The 18851-nt window shown below is 36.3% G+C and overlaps 3 protein-coding genes across 5 annotated transcripts; 1 reads left to right on the top strand and 2 right to left on the bottom strand.

Annotated features, from left to right (window-relative positions):
- Nucleotides 1-29: 29 nt before the first annotated feature.
- rln1 (relaxin 1) lies at nt 30-3169 on the bottom strand. Its single transcript, XM_088434805.1, has 2 exons — nt 1291-3169; nt 30-436 (listed from the first exon to the last, which is right to left on the bottom strand). Exons 1-2 carry the CDS (start codon nt 1481-1483, stop codon nt 117-119), a joined length of 513 nt encoding a protein of 170 aa, XP_088290931.1. The 5' UTR covers nt 1484-3169; the 3' UTR covers nt 30-116.
- Nucleotides 3170-3217: 48 nt separating this feature from the next.
- plgrkt (plasminogen receptor, C-terminal lysine transmembrane protein) lies at nt 3218-9884 on the bottom strand. The gene is made up of 5 exons (XM_088435675.1): nt 9804-9884; nt 9458-9558; nt 4839-4969; nt 4432-4541; nt 3218-3418 (listed from the first exon to the last, which is right to left on the bottom strand). Exons 2-5 carry the CDS (start codon nt 9536-9538, stop codon nt 3291-3293), a joined length of 450 nt encoding a protein of 149 aa, XP_088291801.1. The 5' UTR covers nt 9539-9558; nt 9804-9884; the 3' UTR covers nt 3218-3290.
- On the top strand, nt 7692-17820 carry LOC148411560 (programmed cell death 1 ligand 1-like). 3 transcript variants are annotated; one of them, XM_088435672.1, is made up of 8 exons: nt 7692-7712; nt 10700-10761; nt 11465-11727; nt 12538-12634; nt 13163-13429; nt 14352-14471; nt 14736-14807; nt 15979-17820. In XM_088435672.1, the coding sequence occupies exons 2-8, from the start codon at nt 10707-10709 to the stop codon at nt 16116-16118; spliced, it is 1014 nt and encodes a 337-aa protein (XP_088291798.1). In that variant the 5' UTR covers nt 7692-7712; nt 10700-10706; the 3' UTR covers nt 16119-17820. The 3 variants fall into 3 exon arrangements, with proteins under 3 accessions (XP_088291798.1, XP_088291800.1, XP_088291799.1); XM_088435673.1 differs by lacking the exon at nt 7692-7712 and adding an exon at nt 10296-10336; XM_088435674.1 differs by lacking the exon at nt 14352-14471.
- Nucleotides 17821-18851: the final 1031 nt, after the last annotated feature.

Genomic DNA, 18851 nt, shown 5'->3' with positions numbered 1-18851 from the left:
TATAATTTGGACACAATTGCAACTATTGATTCACATAGTACATTTAATTCTTTATTTTCAAACAATTGTGTATAATGTTTTGATATTTACATGACAACACTGCATCACTGAGCACCTCAACACAAGCGTCCAATATCATTCTTAGTACAGCCTTCGCTGCAGCAAACGCCCGCTACACCCTGAGAAAAGTGTCTCCGCCTCCTCCCGCTACTATTGCTGTCTCCAGGCCACACTATCTTCGGCAGCACATCCAAAACATTGGATGACTCCAACATGTCACTCTTGCTCGGTGCTGCGTGAAGGCTGGAACCGTCTGCCAAGACTTTGGAAGAAAAGTAGGTGAAGGAGCTTCGTTGGGGAAGCAGGTTACGTTTGTTGAAGGTGGCCTGCTTGCTTTTTCTTGCCACGTCACTGTGAGGACTCCACTGGAAAGATTCTGGAGACAAAGATTATATTATTAACATCATTTGATGCATTTTATTGTGTCTACAGTACAGGCAAATGGGTTGGAATATGAACAAAATTGTGGTGTGTTCAAGAGACTTGTCTATGAAGCTAAAATGGAAGGAAAAAAAAATCTGGAAAATACTGAAAAAAAGACATTTTAATTGGGAATTCCTGGAAGTTGGTCCATGTCAAATGTTTACAGAACAAAACAACATTCTAAATATAATTGTACTTATATTAGCATGAACTAATTGCCAACGTAATTTTCAACTTACTGCCACAATATCAATAAAAAATACAGTGTGCTTGTATTTTTTTTATATCTGTGTAGAATCTTATTCACGTCATGTTGATTTGTGACTATTAATGTCATTATCCAACTTTATTAATAGTCCCACAATTAGCATTTCATAATAAGGCGCCTTTGGCAAAGGGGGGTAAAAAAAGTAAAAGCTGTGATGGTTCGCTACATGTTTTTTATGGGGGAAACTCTGCTGGACGAATGAAAAAAAATAATAGAGATAGGATTTTTATATCCTCTAGCAAGTTCCACTTGTGCTCATTCAACACAGGTCAAATATTTTGAGAGTAAAAATGGAATGGTACCATGTCATTTGATTTCCAATTCTAGAACTTTTTCTTGTGACCTCATTATCTGCATTTCAAATTAATGGGACATAGGGTAGATACTGATCTTTTTAATTAGATAAATTAGTATTTCCCAATAGGATACTTTGTGGTTGTCTAATAAAGTGCATTTCTAATTTTTAAAACATCTCGAAATTGTTTTCCTACTGACTTTCATTTTGTTAAAAATACAGGACAAATGAAAGGTTCGCTCACCATCGTCTGCATCAACGAGCCGCTTCCAACGGGAGCCTCCGCAGGTGAAAATAACGGCTCGTATAAACTCCCTTCCGCACAGCTTGACTCCATAGTCCCTGGGCAGGAGCATTTTGCTGATGGCTTGAGCCTGCACCCCGCCACACGCTACCAGCGCCAACACCAACACGTATAGTGCGGGTCTCCAAAACATTCTTGCGCACTTCAGCTGTCACCGAAGCCAACTAGCTTCCCTAAAGGTCTTCTCGCCTAAAGGAGCCTGATTGGATTTCTTGGAAAGGACGACATCTTTTATAGCTCTCCTCTTAACTTGTGGAGTCGTCCTAGAAGCTCCCTTCCTCTCCCTCTCTCACACACGTGCGTCATTTCGATGGACCGTGATGACGTGCTGGGGTTTATTTCTTTGTGTTGGCAATATCATTCCAAGCGTGAGTTGTGAACGCTCATGTTCAATTGTGATTGGTGTTAATACCTTCGTATTGGGCCGTGCCACAGCATCACCGCTGAGGTCACACTGAGACCTGAGACGCACATTTGGTTAATGGTAGCTTGTGATGTTACCTTTTTGATTTATTAAGGATCATGATAACACAAAGGTTTTTAAAAAACAAACATCTTCATCTGATGTCAATAAGTAACGCATTTTTAAAGACACTGTAAAATTTAACGATGATGGTCTATTATATAGTAGTGATTGTAATTGTTGTAAAACACATCATGACAATGCAATGATTCTCTCAGTATTATTTCTGTCAAGGCAGATGTTTTAATTATTGGATCTCTAGTGTACCCGATGTTGTGGACAGTGAGTGGAGTATGTTGAGTACAGATTCATCTTGGTTCATTTGAACATGATTTTAACAAAAATAGAGCTCCTTTTTGCAGTTTTCAATTCACAAGTGAACCTCATTAACACAAAAATTATGTTTCGGCCAGTTGATTTCTATAAAAATTATTTAGACCAGTGGGTAAGTCAAGTCACTTCAGAGGGTACATGAGATGTTAACAGAGTTGCAGGAATAAACAAATCAAATTTAATGGCTTTTAATGCTGAGACAGGAACAATGCAGTTGATTTTTAAATTAAGAACAAACTAATTGGGACATTAATCAACTTATAGTTTAATTCTGTCATACTAATGCTTTTGCAAAACTTTATATGGCTTATGTCTTTTTAACGAAAAGGCGTGCACATTATCATTAGTGATGCAATTCTCCCTCCTATAAAACATAAGCTAGATAATGTTATATGATGTATTTTCTTCAACTTCAAGAAGAAATACACTTAGAGACACCACTACAAGTGTAGTTTCAAAGGTTGATCAAGCAGACATGGATGGCAGAGCATTATGCTTTATGTTTTGTTTTGTTTTTTTCCATCCAAAATTGCTTTGCGCTGATTTGGGAGTACTTGGTTGAAAAAATATATTTCACCGGAGGTACATCAGAACCACATATTTAATTTTGTAATACTGTATTCAAATTCCTTTAGATTAGGCGATGACCTTGGTGTTTCACTTAATTGTGAGTGGAAACCAAAATTTAAAAGCAGTCATGAAACGTTTCACTGTGTTCAATGAATTTATGTATAGGTTTCACTTTCTGAATTGAACAAATTAAATACCTTTAGTCATCCCCCATATTATAATTTATTTGGATACAAGCATGATTATAAATAAGCAGTCTCGTGTATATGAATAAAAAAGTGCACCTTTAATGATCAGCACCATGCACGTTTGAAATTTATGTTTTCCACCTGGTGAATTTTCCGCAAAGGATGACATTTTGGCACTTGGGTCAATATTTTCTTGATCTTATTCTCTGTCATGAATATCTGTACCCGCGTAATTGTACAGGTGGATACGAACATTAAAAAGCAGTCGGCTCCCCCCCCCCCCCCCCCCCCCCCCCCCCCCCCCCCCCACTAGCAGCAGTTAACAATATGACAACGCGTGAATGGACGGTTTTACCACTGGCTTGTCGTTTTGGAGAACAATATGTCTATCTTTCCAAGAAGGAGGCAAGGGTGCTTTTGGCACGTCGGGCTTTCTCTATGCTATCAAAGGTCGGCATCCCATGAGGCAAGTCCAGACGATCATTTTCAGATGCCATAATAGACTCGGCCTCGCCTAAAAAGCAAGTGCAGAACAGAATGTAAGTGTATTGTATGTAAGTGGGCTGTCAGTATTTGATTCACTTTTTCAGTTTTCTGACAATGACTTATATGAACAAACATGACTTATATGAACACAGCTTTTCAAAAGTCCAAATCCAAACTGCGAGGTCCTTTAAATAGTCTCTTCTATTTATTTGTGATGCATCATTCCAAAATCTTGCTGTATTATAATTAGTATCATTAGAATTTCCCATTTTCCTCACTCTTTTCAAATAGGGGCGGCTCAGTGACATAGCGGTTAGCACGTCCGCCTCACAGTTCAGAGACCCGAGTTCAAATCCCAATCCCAGTTCAAATCCAGGTGGCTCCAGCCAGTTTGCATGTTCTCCCCTGGCCCGCGTGGGTTTTTTCCGGGTTCACCGGCTTCCTCCCACATTCCAAAAACATGCATGGCAACTGTATTGTACACTCTGAATTGTCCTTGTGTGATTGGGTGCGAGAATGGTTGTTTGTCTCTGTGTGCCTTGCAATTGGCTGGCAACCAGTTCAGGGTGTCCCCTGCCTACAGCCCATAGATAGATGAGAGATGCCCCAGCAAGCAAGCGACACATATGAAGATAAGCGGCGATAGAAAACGGTTAGATGGATATTCAAATCAACGTCTACGAAAGCATCACATTCACATGTGTAGATAATTCCAATTGTTCGGTTAATTTGTTTCAAATTCTCCTGAATGAGGCAAAAAAAGTACATCACGTTATACAGAATGTGTATTTCTGTTTTCAAAGCCTATTTTTAAATGAAACCCATGATTACTTGTTTTCAAAGTTTATTTTTGAGTAAAACCCCTCAGTTTAGCTATTAAATGTCTTTAGCTTACCAAAACATTTGTAACTTCTACTCTATATTTCAATTTTCTGCTCCTCAGTGGACATAATAAAGTCCAGAAATGGATGCTTCAATAACTTTGATGAGGAGACACTAATTTTACTAAAACTAGGGGGCCGTTTACTTGACAATTCTTACCTCGAATTCGATGGATAAGTGTCCCATAGGCACTGTCCATTTGATAGACTAACATGAAGCTGAGTGGCAAAATGGGGGCCAACAAGGCTGGTCTCTTTCTTTTAAGGGCCCTGGATACAAAAACAGAAATGTCATCATTTTACCTTGTTAAGAAGAGCAATGATACATAGTATCAATTTAACGAAAAAAAAGAAAAAGAAAACAACATCGACACCAGCGACTGCATATGTTTGTGGATTACCCGAGAGTCTGCTGTTATTGGTGAGAATAGCTAGCGAGTCATAAAAGTGACATTTTGGGTTGGTATGATCGCAACAGCAGCAAAAGGCCACTGGACAAAACGTGAAGCTGTGAAAACATACGTACGCGCAGTCACCATGTGAGCCTCAACAAGGTGTGAAACTCACCCAACTGTGAGGCCGGCGGAAGCCATTGTGAAGAATGTACCAAAGTACTTGATGAACTCTCTCGACCAAGCGATCTGCATTGCCATTTGTCGCTCCCTAATCTGATTCTGCATCATCATCTGACGCTCCAGCTGTGCAACAACACACACAAAAACACAAGGCGTCTTGATTATACATACGATTTAGAGGGGCGGTCCTCTCCCTCGTGGGGTGGATTTTTATTTATATTATATTTATAATCATCGGCGATTTGTGACACATTCTTTGCAAATTATATGCCGAGTGTTCCAAAAGTTACTATATACGTACTTCCTTTTTTCTATTTTGGTTTTATTTATTACTCAGGTCATCAGCATTTGACATTTTTAAAAGACATAATGGTGATTCTTGTGCGGGGGGGTGGGAAGTTACACTCAGAACCAAAAGAGAGAGATGTCAATAATTATAGTCCCATTCAAAGATTCTATATTTTATTCTATTTTAATGCAAGAATACTTAATAGCAGCAGCTCTACAGAAGAAATACAAGAGGTGCTGGTTACTTTCAAATGGCCTGTGTGGTAATACTTTATTTTGATTTTGAAGTTGAAGAAAAAGCAAAAAGAAAATTTGTTAGGCATTACTTTACAATAATGCAAAATATCAAAAATGTTACTACAGCGCACAAGGCAGCAGAACAACTGTATTTATACTGGTGAAATGCAATAAAGGTTGCAATTCACATAAGAAAATTCATTCTGCATAAATCATTAATATCAGAAGGCAAAAATGGTAATGTGGTCCAAACATCAGCCCCCTATTGAGAGCCCATGTGGATTACCATGACTTGACCACAGTGTGCGGTAGGCACGAAAACAATCGAACTAAATCAGAATACTTCAGCTGTAATTACGTCAGATGTGAGTAGTGTGTATGAGTAGTGCACAATAAAACTGTACTTGAGAAAATGAACACAATCAAGCCATAGACCTTTTTTTTTTTTTTTGCAGTTTTGATATTAGAGCTGTTTTGACTGAGGAGTCACCAATTATATATTTAAGTGGGCTTTTAGTGCCGCAATGTGTTTTTATGGAAGCCATGACAGTACGTCACATTAAAGTTGATTGCTCTTTGTTTGGCAGCCTGTCATAGCAAAAGTCATTCTTGCCACTGGAAGTTTCCAGAGTTCAATTAGGGTTCACTTAAGGCAAGGCAGTCAATGATAATGATTACTCAGGATGGAAACTATGATATCATTTAGTGGTGTGATTCAAACTCTATTATAGATCAATTTCCGTGCTCTTCCATGTAAGCAGGTTTAGCTTTTTTGTTGACTCAAAATAAAACATTTGAAAATGTTTGCTTTTGCAACACAACAACACTTTTTTCTTTTGTGCTCTTTTTTCTACCGTTATGAACAAAACCAGTAACTGAATACAAGTGATTTAAGTTATTGCATTGCGGTCAGTTAAGGGTGTAACCCGCCTGCTGCCCAAAGACAGCAGGGATGGGCAACAACAAGCCCGTGACCCTAATGAGAACAAGCTGCTATAAAAATGGATGGATGGATGGATAAAATAATTGTTAGCTCCAGCCATAGATGTAACAGATGACTTAAGGGTCAACTTTCCTTTCTTCATCTTGATCATCATCAGTATATGAATATAAATTTAAAATTTAAAATACATTTTGGCCCTCTTGAATTTGTTTTCATCCCTATGCATGTTATAAATAGCTTTCTAAAACTTGAATCTAAAAATAACTAACAAAGGCGTTATTCTTTACTTGGCAAAAGTGTGTCACCATAACAGTGACATACTGTGACTGCTACGTCAGGCATTCTTCAACTATCAGTCAGTCAGGTGATCAAAACCTTTACGTCATGGAACAATGATTGTGTTTTCCTCAGCCAAGGATTGCGCAACACAAAAACAAATGAGAAACTGCTATGCATTCTAATGGTCCACCATTGCTGGAGAAAAAAAAAAACATTAGTCTTAATCTACCACATGTACAGCTGGGCTGAGGGGAGAAAATGAAAGTACAAATAACACAACTATCTGTTTTAGCGCATGTCACTGTATTATAAGATTAACAATTGTGATGTAGCTTGCAGCCATCAATAATCACAGTAAATGGCGCCCCAAAAGGAAATGGTTTGATATTTAGATTTAAAAAAAAAAAAGTAATAATAAAACCATTGCACAAAAATTTGTCATCTGATTATGGACAAATGGCTACAATAAAAAAACAAAAAAAACAGCGACACTTCTAAGCTCTAGCATGAAACCTGATCATAAGAAAACACTAAAAGAAATACATGGAGTGGGAAGAAACCACTAAAAACTATTAACTATGCAAAGACAAAAAAAAACTTTTAATACATCATTGTAATGAGATCAACCGATACTCTTTAATAACTATCTAAAAATGTCTTTGCCAATTTAATCGCATGATTAAGCAAATGATTTTACCTCATTAATGAAGTATTGGAAACAACTACGTCAGGCTCAACTCGGGTATTCCCAAATAAGCTGCAAGTATGTAACACACTTAATTCTAGATCATGACAAAAAAAGGATATTATTTTCTTTGATTTCAAGCAATCATTATGAGTGATTTCTTCACACACACTTGAAAAGACATTAAAAAAAAATCTAATCAGTCATGTGTGTTTACAATACTTCTCCCTTCTCAATGGGCTGGCCCATCTTTGTACTTCTGCAGAAATGATTCAAATAGACTTGCTGCTGCTGTGTGTGAGTTTCCTTACGCTCCAATTGGAAGCATTTAAGACAATATACCTAACCTTGAAAAAGATGGTCAAAACTGGTTGGCCTATTAACAGTGGATATAAGATCGAGACTGGAGATGAAATATCTACTTCAAATATCAGGTCAGAAAAAATCAGTTTACCAGTTTTTAATGTAATTCTGTTATTTTAATGGAAAATATGCCATCCTTTTTGCAATGTTAATATTATGCATGGCTGTTCATGCTCAGCAGTTTAAAGTTAATCAAGAAAGTAATAAAAAATAAACAAAAGTCTTTCAGCTATTGCACTTTGTTGTTGTAGTTAGTAGTACTTGTCTTAAATACACTGTGTATTTATGAAACCATATCTAATTCAACACTTTCAGGAGGAAGGTTTAGGACTCTACATGAAAAAAATTCATATAGATGACTGGGATCAAGTGGAATATTTTATTTAGTATTTTATATGGTGTTTTGATGGAATATGAGGGTTTAACAAATATTTTCACTTTTAATGTACTTATTCCTTCAAAAATAATAATATTAAGCTGCACAACTACAATTTATGGATTTTTTTTACTTTTTTTAAAACTTTTTCTACCTAAAAAACAAACATACAAAAATGTTTTTTTTTTGTTTTTTTTTTTAATATTTTGGTCCTTAGTCTTGGTTTCCTTAGTTTTGATTGTGGCCAAGAATTTTCAAACTGGACCTCGACTATTTTAAATGCTATTTTAAATTAGATGTTTAAACACACAATTTACAGTATGTGCACACACAGTAGATGTCAACAATTTTAATGATGATGATGATAATGTTGACATGACTATTGAATTTGAGTAACGTTGCAGTACAGAATATATCTGTTAACAGATCAATGCATGGATCATACATGGATTTAGCAATGTTCTGCTGTGTTATTATGGACAACATGTGTTTTTGATAACCCACTGGTTCTCAACCTTTTTTCAGCGGTGTACCCCCTGTGGAAAAAAAAAAAAAATCAGCCAAGTACCCCTTAATCAGCGCAAATATTTTGGGGGGTTTAATTAAAAAAATGAATTTAAAAGTAAAAAAGACGTGCCATCAGTGTCGGATTTATTAAACTTTAGAACCTCTAAAAATTGATTTGTATTAGTCCACAAAACATAATCAACATAAAGTGGCCTCTTTTGGATCATGGAAGATATTTGTTATTAAAAAAGAAATACCTTAATCCTTAAAAAATATTTGACAACAACAAATAATTAACATTAAGTGTCAGACCTGTTCTCAAAAAGAAATAGTTATAAATAAATAGTTTCCACAGAAACAATATTCAAATTGAAGTGTCCTCTTTTGGGATAATAGTAAAAATCTGTTCACAAAAATAAATCATTAACTTGACAGGTAACGAGAGGTGGCACCTGACAATTTGGGTCCAACCATTCTAGTAGGAAAATGTAGCTCGATTTATAAAATCATGAAATTGAATAACCTACTGAATATAAAATTTGTGTTATGAACTTATGATTTCCTGAAACATTTCATTCAATAATTATTTTTAAGGGATTTTGCATGTTTGTTCTATTTATAATCTCATCTCACCCGTGAAGTTCTTTCAAGTACCATCAGGGGTACTCATACCCCCATTTGAGAACCACTGTGATAGCCAAAGCAAAACTGGACCACAGCATCATTATCTGTCATCTCACCCTTACGTGGGTGAGCAAGTGTGTAGGGGATGAAGGCGAGAACCTAGGGCATGTTCACTTGGCGTTGTGCCAGGAAAACTGTATGGTTTGTATGGTGTATTCATTTGTTTGTTATGTACTTGTTTGACTAGCACAACAGGTTCTTTACGAAGGAGTTTTCATCAGTTTATGTCACCATAGTAACTGAACTCACCTGTAGCCTGGAATTATGTAACATAAACTCTTGTTGCTTTTTTAAGTTGGCATCCATAGACTTTGACAGAAGAAAGCCCATGCTGATGATATTTCGAGAAACTGCGAGAAAGACAAAATAGAAAGACAAAATCAAAGAAAAGGTGAAAAGATAAACACCTTGTTGCATGCCCGTCTCATGCGCTTAACCTATTGCTCGCAAAAATAACTTGACTTAATTTGACGTGGCTGTACATATTAGCTACATTTCAAAATATACAAAACAAAATATACGTTATTTGTGAACATTATTTTAGGAAATTTAGGAATTCAGGAAAATTAGGAATTGTTTGTAAAAAGGTACGTACCAGAAAACCCGAGACAATTTTCAAACAAGGTGATCTACAAATAATTGCACTTTAATATAACTTCCGGGTTGGAGAATAATCAAGTTCAATCAGAAAGTCCACATTCTTTTTCCGCTTGTCCTTTCAAAACAAAAAATAAACCTTTACCTTGTAAAACGATGGTTTTGACCCCAAATATATCCATCCTTTATGAAAAAAAAAACACCTTAGTATAAAAATCCAAAAATTATTAATTTTTAATCATCTGAAGCAAGTAAAACAATATGTGAGGCTGGTCTTGGAGGCAGTATTGTTATACAGATGAGAAACTGAACATTGTTCCATGTCTGTTGAAACTCTTGTGCACGTTGTGTAGTAGTTGTATCCATTTGAGTTTATGACATACATTTTTCTTTCCAATAGTTTTGTCAAATTTTGTCGTTACATTTATTTTGAAAGTCATGTATGACGTCATGGAAGAGGGGGGGTGTTGAGAATAATAAAAATGGGAACGGCAAGACGTACCTTTATTGTTACAAAAGGTTTGGCTCGAGGTAAGCGAATTCAACACATTTTCATATTGCTAATCAGGAAAGCGTAAAAATTTAGAATCCTCTATATTTAGAGGGTTTTTTCTGGTTTTATCTGTGTCTATACTGAAAGTAAAAGCAGTCTTGACGTTCCGTTTTTGAATGACATTTTAAAAAAATGAATAACTAAAACAAATTAATGAACATTTTAAGCTATATACTTTAATTAGACAAGCCTCTTGGAAAAACTATTGCGTGTGCCGGTCAAATTAATATACAGTATATTGTACCTCTAGTGTAGCTACCACTGCATAGATTTTTTTTTTCCTCATGAGAATTCGTCCTTTATTTGTCTGACTTCTGTGTTGTCTTTTGTCTTTGTCCAAGGATTCAAATGAGGTGGTCCACTGCCTTTATTTTGCATGTTATGTACCAGCCATGTCTCCAAGGTATTGAAAATGGAAACAGTCAACCCTCGTTTATCGCATTAGATACGTTCCGGGATCGGCCGCGATACAAAGAGCGGTTCTGACTCATATGGCTCAACAATGTGGCTTTTATTTTGTTTACAACTTCACAACTGACCGTGGCAACTGCAAAACAATAAACCAAACCGTATTTCTATTAATGCTCGTGCCGTCGTCGCCCGCCAATACATTGTACACAAGCCCCCTGCTCAACGTCGAAGGACCCCTCTTAGCTGTCCTGTAACATGCCCGCTCCAACCAGAGCACACAAAGGACCTACCCCTGCTTACACACGCACAAATGCTATCCACCCTCATGCACATCAACCATGCGGCAACGAGGAATTTACGACAGAACTATTCCCCTTTTCCTTTGAAGTCTCGTGCAGCTGCGGTCATATTAGCAGCGGCCAGGACATTGAATTAAAGTAAATTAAAGTTAAAGATTATTACAATGCAGAGTTTACACTTGAAATACCAATTTTATTATTAAAAAGAAATCTTCGTAATGGAAAAAAAATCTGCAATGTGGTGAATCCGCGTAATGAAAAAAAAAAAAAACACGATGTGGCAAATCCGCGATAGTGGAACCGCGAAGTAGCGAGGGTTCACTGTATGTCATTTTGAGAACAGGCCTTTGATTCAATTGCAGTCCTTTTAAATCTTGTCTATCGCCTTTCCAACAGTCTTGTTGACGGCTGATGCGGAGCGGGTCTCGTACAGTGCTGACTTGGGAGGAAATGTGGTAATGGGTTGCCGGTTCTACCCTTTGTCACCGCATCCCTATGAGGACTTGATGGTATCCTGGCATTGGCTCTCATCGGCTAGGCATAGGGAAGTGTACCGTATGGATCGCGGTCGGGAGCAGGCTTCCTTCCAGCATCCGGACTTCAGGGGTCGTGCGAGGCTCCTCACAGAGGAGATTAAAGATGGCTGGGCCAAACTGCGGGTGAGTTGTCTTTTTTTATTTTTTCCACACACCCCCTTGTTTTCATGTGAGTGAAAGAATTCATGTTCAAATCTGATCAGTCAAAAGTTTGTTTTTTTCTTTAAGTACAGACACTATGAAATCTCTTAACACTTAGAGATTTCATAGTGTCTGTTAAAATTAATCTGACAGATGTCCCATTTCTAAAAAGATGCTAACAATGATTCAATTAAAAAGTAGGTTTAAATTACGCATTTCGAATGTTTCTGAAGCGTGAGGCCTCACAGGTGTAGTTGCTCTTTCTACCACTAGGGGCACTCGAAGTGACTCTAATAATAGCTAGAAAACATGCTACACCATGAAGATACTGCGTAATTTCCCATGATCGACATGGAATACTCATTGAAGAGCAATGTTTTGAATTTGAGGAGAGGGACATTTTGACCAACAGGAGCTGAAAGAAGCCTCAAACCTTCATCAGTGGAGGGTGCTTACACTGTGAAACAGCTGTGAAATCTCAATTTACGAGGCTTTACGGGGTTGATTTGGAATTGCATTTAGTGATTGAACTGTTGTCTACCCACTATTTGAAACCTTTGTAATGACAGCTGAATGAAATTATTTGGTAAAAAAAAAAAAAAAAAAAAAAAAAAACTTAACCAAATCAGAATATGATTTATGTTAGATTTATAAGTTAGATCCTTCAAATTAGACAACTTTTACCTAGATAGCAGCTTTACACATCTTGGTATTTTCTCAGTCAGATTTATGACGTGAATGATGCTTTCATACGGAAACTGAATGTGTGTTTTTACTGTACGACTGTTACAGGTATCCAGGCTTCGCATCAATGATACAGGGAATTACCAGTGTGTGGTGCGAACAAGAAACGGGGCTGACTATAAAGACATTAAGCTATTTGTTACGGGTAAGCAACACCTCCAGAGTGCACAAGATAATGTGTAGATACTGTGGCAATGGCCCGACCATTTATAAGTCACACTGGAAAAATGATGGAAATTGCACTGCAATTTGGCATAATTTTGACCACACCTGTTGCTTGGATCAGTTGTCACATAATACTGATGCTATCTGTGCATCCCACAAAATTCAAAGGGACGTCACACTCTTGGAGGATGAGAGTGTTTTGGGATGATACGTTTTTTAAGCAATGGCGACCAGCAACTAGACTCAGGCAACTGCCTGAAAGTGGCTCTAGTTCTTGAATGAGAAACTTCATTTGGAGCAATTCGGTAAATTTGCGTACACTTTTAGGTGTACTCGCTCAAAGACACATTTTACAAATAGGCACTTTAACAAAAGATATATTTACGGTAAGTGTCTTATTTTATAGTAGTTGGAAAGATATTTTGCATGAAAGCAATTCAGTAGTCAATTTCAAGACCATATCACATACCATTTGTGTTTTTGTTGTTGTTTTTTTTTGTTCTTGCAGCACCTTATAAAACGGTCACAAAAAACATTTCCAAGACGGCAGGAGGAGGTGAGCACGTGTTAACCTGTCAATCCGAAGGCTACCCGATGTCCACGGTGGCCTGGCAGGACACTCGCCGGCAAAATCTCAACGCCACTACTGCTGTTGTGTCAACAAAGGACAATCTTTTCAAAATTACCACTCATATACAAGTGGAATCGTCGCAAAAAAACAGCTACACCTGTAGGTTTGATGGTAGCGGCTCTTCTGCGACTTTTTTCATCCCAGGTAAGCATGAGCTTCTGTACTTTTTAAACAAAAGGTTAAAATGTTTCAGTTAGATTATTCTCACCGGTGGAAATTTCCTCTCATGAGGCTAAAATGCTTTCGGTTCGGTTTTTTTCTCATGGTTTCTTGTCAATCTAAATTAAATGTCAAAGTTTGTCAGGTCTTTATCATGTGTGAGGTTTTTTCTAACTGAGAGTCATGGGAATTTTGGGTGAACTTTTCATGTCGCTCTGTAGTTATGGTTTTATCATCATGTGTGTGTGCATGTGTTGAGTTTGCGTCTGTATGAAGATGAGTTAACATGTAAGTATCAGTAATGGAAAACAGGGAAAATATTTTAAACCGTATTTACTAATATATATGTGTATATACTATATATATTAGTAAAGACGATTAAAAATATTTTCATTGAAAATATTTTCATTAAAAATATTTTTTAAAAATATTTTCAAAACTGAAAATATTTTAAACCGTATTTACTAATATATATATATGTGTATATACTATATGTATTAGTAAATACGGTTAAAAATATTTTCATTGTTTTCTATGACTGATGAAGAATGTAATTCGAGATATCAAAAGAGATAAAACAATAAAAATATTTATAAAGAAAGAAATAAAGGCATTTTTACTTAGTGTGTCACCAAAATAAATACCAGCTCAACCAATATTACAGGACTCTCAACAATGGAAATACCAAATGGATTAGTTTACATGAAGTAGCATTTCTGGAAATTCGACTGCATTTCCAAATTTTCACCCGAGTTGTGAATCAGCATTGTTTTAAAACTCATTTTGGGGAAGTAAAAACCATGACAATGTCCAATACATACAGTATGTGAGGTTGTTTTTATGGTATGACAATCATGTTGTGGCAAATCACACATTATTTGTTTTTCACTCTTTTTTTTTTTTATAGATGAAATACAGCAACAGGAGAAAAACACATTCAGTGTACATGTACGCGTAGTTGTAATCTGTGTAGTACTTGGCTTAGCACTGATCTTCATTGTAGTGCTAATTTATCGGCATCGAAAAGGTAACTATAAGACTGTTCAACAAATCTGTCTGTCTGTTTATCCAAATCTGACATGTCTGTCAGTCATGATGACTTTTTTTCGAGTGACAACTCAAAGGTGGAACGTCCTTCTATGCTCATACTTTATGCACAAAAGGGGAATATTAACAGCATAAAGTTCATCTCAATATTTATGTGTTCCATCAACTTAATACATTTGTGTGTAACAAGAGAGAGAGCGCTATGCATCAAGTGTTACCCATGCAGCGGATTACTATCTTACAGGTCTTTCCAGAAAAGAACAAAAGACATCCATGGAGCATATAGAGGAAGAAACAGTCAACATTACTCCAGAAGGTATGAAAGGTCATTTGCACTTTTAATTGGCTGTTACTCTTACAATTCAGCAGCCTAAATGACCTGCAATTCAAATTACGACTCGACTTGGCTGCTTTTGCGTTAGTTTAGTGGCTAGGTGATTGGGTTGGTAATAGACTATGACTCCTGCTCGGATTATTGGTTATGGTCAAGGATCACTTTAGGGGTAGAGTTCAAGGTTAGGGTCAAAGGGTCAGGGTACACTTGGAGTTTCAGTGTGAGAAAAATTGTACCAATTTTGAAACCACTTTTACATTACTTGACATTGGGGAAGCACAGGAAATGGGTGAATTGCACTTTTGGTATCAACTGAAAGACAATTTAAAATCGAAACAATATGTCTGTTAGAATTGCACAAGCGCACACGGGATGCTGTAAGCAGTACAGCAGGTGGAAAAAAAATAGCACTGCTAAGCATCCACTCTGGGCAAACCAAAACAGACCTACCAAGGAAGATGCAACAACATCATGTCACAGCATGTTACAAAAGCCAACTTCAAAATAAACGCACCAAATAATACATGAATGACAATGCAGTAGCCATAGAAGTGTTTTTTTTTTTTTTTTTTTTTTTTAAGTTAACCTTCCTGGCTGTGTTAGCGGAGTGGCTAGCATGCATCTTACCTATTGTTTTATTGACGTCACATTACATCTCTATCAATATCAACACTCCTTCAGTAAATGTAAAAAAATGTTTTATTACAGAATTAGGATGGTGAGAAACCACTTACAGTTGACCTGTCATTGTATAATATGACATAAGTCTCCAGGGTTAGCGCTAGCTGCTAACTGTATATGTGGTGCATTCAAAAAACTTCAGTTAAACCGTGTTTCAAACTCACAGAAAAATGTATGTCAATGCATTAATCTTTAAAAACTGCACATTTGTAAATTATTTGAGCAACATATAAAAACTGAGGTATATCAAAAAGAATACCAGAGTGAAATTAGTTTGATATTTTATTGAATATACTTCATTTAATACCTAATCAAATAACTAGGATTGTTTTTCTTCCATTGTTTTAATTATACTACCCTCACTCATCTGGTCATAGGCTCTCAGTATTGCAGCTCATTAGTCTTCACATGCACATAATACAATACCACAAGTGGTAAAGAATCAATGGCAAATTGCTTTGGCTCTTTTCAGGTAGCATGGAGCACGAAAAGGGAGACTTTTTGAAAGGACCTCGCGCGCAAAACTCCTCAGACATCAAAACCAGATGGGAGCGTGGGGATTCCAGCATGCAAGACTTGCCTCTGTGCCTACTTAGTCGATGTTATTCATAATTTTGGTTGTCATCGTCACAATGCTGGGATATTGATCATCTACTTTTTTTGCCGGTTTGAAAATCTCCAGACCTTGGCGCCAGACAGCGGCCGAAGAGCATCGCTTGGAATTTGAATCCATTTTGACAACAGCATTCGACTGAAAACATAGTGTCTTAATGACTAGAAAACCAATGATTGTAAAAGCCCTTTCCCTTCCATCTCAGTCGGGCGTCTTCAAAGACTTGTGTGCTGGGCCATGCAAAAAAAGAAAAAGGAAGTTACAGGAATTAGCTGCAGTGTACTTTTGGGTCTGTTTGCAGACCTGATGTTTTTGTTTTGTTTTTTGTCAGTTCTTGAACTTGCCATAGCCTTAGGTAATTTGCACCTCATGATTTATTTTAGAAAGTTTTTGAAATGTACTATTTCTGCAATCCTACATAATGTGTTGAAAGCATAAAACTGTATTAGTAGGTTTTTTTTTTGTTTTTTTTTTTGGTTATTTTAAAGCTGTGGTCAGTTTGCTAATGTACAGACAATAATGTGGGATTTCTGTTTCATTATCCATCCAAAGGAAAGTTATTGGTTTATCTTATTTTTGCTTGATTTACCTCATTTGAATTCAAGTGAATTTATAGTAGTTTTACAAGAAATAGGAAGTGATTCTAGCCGTGTTCTCAGCAAGACTGTTCACTTTACTTTTTGATAGTTATCGAAAGCAGCTACTGTATTAAACAATAAACAAAACAAACCACATATCCAATATAGATAAGATAAGATATAGATAAGATGTGGAAAAAATCAGCCATTGTTATTTTTGTTTTTCTATTTAAATGTTGACTGATATGTTTTCATCATCTCAATGCAATGTTGCCTGTCAGCAATCTTTATTCACTTATTAAAAATAAGTAAATCGGTGAACGCTGTAAACAATGAAGCCTTTGTTCACTGTTTGAGGAAGGTATCAGTTAAAAGCAGGAAGAGAAATTTAAAAAAAATTCTTGGACATTGCATTTCTAAGTACCAGTTTCGTGGATCAATCGTCAATCAATCAATCAATCAAATTTTATTTATATAGCCCTAAATCACCGAAGTCTCAAAGGGCTTCACAGAATGAAAAGAGGTCGTACAGAGACATCTTTTCAGTGGGTTTTATGAGGTTCTCTTTCTCAGGAATTTTGACCATAAAAAAAAAACTGTCACTTTCAGGAATAAAGTTAGAATTTCAAATTAAAATGATACTATTTAAGTTCAATGTTGTATTCTCTTGAGAACTGAACTAAGTAAACTAATCTACACGGATAACATTCTATTATTATATTTTGTAACATTTTAAAAACATTTAAAAATAGTACCACCATTAAAATGGTGTGCGGTAACCATTAAGTGTTTAGTAGTATTCAATTTTAAGTACAGTTTATTGTATTGAGTTTGTCTTCAACAAGAACCACCGTAGTAGCCAGTGGGCTTATTTTTCTGGGAAAATTGCAAAAGTGATCATTTGAAAATGTAGACATTTGTACAACTGTGCGATACTTGAATTGTTGGTATCAATTGATACCAAGTAGATAATGGTGCCAGTTTTCCTGATACTGATACAAAGAACTTTTAGGTGTATAAAATATTATGCGATTTTACTTTCAATTGTCCTATTAAAAATGTTTATTTTTTTAATGTAATATAAACGATGCCATAATATTAATAAATGTATACAATCAGCATGTTTTTTTTGTTTTTTTTTTGTCCTTCTTGACTTGATGGAGGTAGATGTTTTTCGCTCTGCTCTTCTCCCAACCTTGTCCCTCTGCTTTACTATTACTTTGGCCTCTTGCAATATTTTATTCCCAACAAAATCCAACCATATAATTGGTCAGCTGGCCTCTCGTCTCAATTGACGGAAGAGCAGGGAGATGGGAGCCTTCTTGCCCCTCTGGGACATTTGTCGCTGGATACACCATGGATTTCTGGAACATAGTTGATGAACATGAGTTTATGTTCCCATCAATTTTGTCTACGTTATTGAAATCCTGATGACAGGTAGTCACCATATTAGAGTTGGTGGGTCATGGATTTACTGCAAAGTTCTCCAGATGGATGCAGCTAGATTGGAGAACAAGCTAGCGTTTTTTTGTTGTTTTTTTGTGTTTGTGGGTTTGTGTTAGTTTTTTGAAACATAATTGATCGTTATTCTGAAAAACTTTTCATGATCCTTTTTTCCCCGATGGCTATCGATGATTATAGAATTAAATTTTACATTTTGATAACGTTGCTGATTTCAGAAGCCAAGTGTGACTCATACTGGTAGTTTCAAGAAGTAGCTCAGTTTCTAAAAGGTTGGTGACCCCTACTGGATGCGAAAATCAAGTGGATCATTTTCCCCTGTGATCTCCAAATAGCCACTAGATGACACTATCCAACCATCGACACAGCCAACAGGAACCACGGTTTTTATATTAACAATTAAAGCGCCATTAAATTAGAGTAATTTAATCATGGGTTTAAATTTTAAAAAAGGAAATAATAAATGCAAATGTTTTGGAAAGTTCTAATGAAAAATGTATTCCCCATCAAGTATTTTTTTATCACAGTATAATTCACCATGTTACAGTTTAAAGGCCACAAGATCAAGTTGAGAAGTTAATTTTTTTTAGTTTCTGCGATTTATCTACGCATTGTTTTTTAATGCCATTACAATATAGAGTTTGTTAATAAAAAATAAGTACCATGCTTGAAAATAAAATAAATCCTTGAAGC

This window comes from Hippichthys cyanospilos, chromosome 15 (assembly GCF_059441005.1).
Source record: "Hippichthys cyanospilos isolate Australia breed blue-spotted pipefish chromosome 15, RoL_Hcya_1.0, whole genome shotgun sequence".
Taxonomy (NCBI): domain Eukaryota; kingdom Metazoa; phylum Chordata; class Actinopteri; order Syngnathiformes; family Syngnathidae; genus Hippichthys; species Hippichthys cyanospilos.
Note: the sequence above shows the minus strand (reverse complement) of the source record. Positions and strands in the feature narration are given on the sequence as shown.

Coding starts and splice junctions, on each gene's coding strand:
- LOC148411560 (XM_088435672.1), top strand. CDS start 10,707: ATGAGGTGGTCCACTGCCTTTATTTTGCATGTTATGTACCAGCCATGT. Junction 10,762..11,464: donor GTACCAGCCATGTCTCCAAG/GTATTGAAAATG, acceptor CCTTTCCAACAG/TCTTGTTGACGGCTGATGCG. Junction 12,635..13,162: donor CATTAAGCTATTTGTTACGG/GTAAGCAACACC, acceptor TTGTTCTTGCAG/CACCTTATAAAACGGTCACA.
- rln1 (XM_088434805.1), bottom strand. CDS start 1,483: ATGTTTTGGAGACCCGCACTATACGTGTTGGTGTTGGCGCTGGTAGCG. Junction 437..1,290: donor GCTCGTTGATGCAGACGATG/GTGAGCGAACCT, acceptor CTTTGTCTCCAG/AATCTTTCCAGTGGAGTCCT.
- plgrkt (XM_088435675.1), bottom strand. CDS start 9,538: ATGGGCTTTCTTCTGTCAAAGTCTATGGATGCCAACTTAAAAAAGCAA. Junction 4,970..9,457: donor TACATAATTCCAGGCTACAG/GTGAGTTCAGTT, acceptor GTTGTTGCACAG/CTGGAGCGTCAGATGATGAT. Junction 3,419..4,431: donor ACTTATCCATCGAATTCGAG/GTAAGAATTGTC, acceptor CTTGCTTTTTAG/GCGAGGCCGAGTCTATTATG.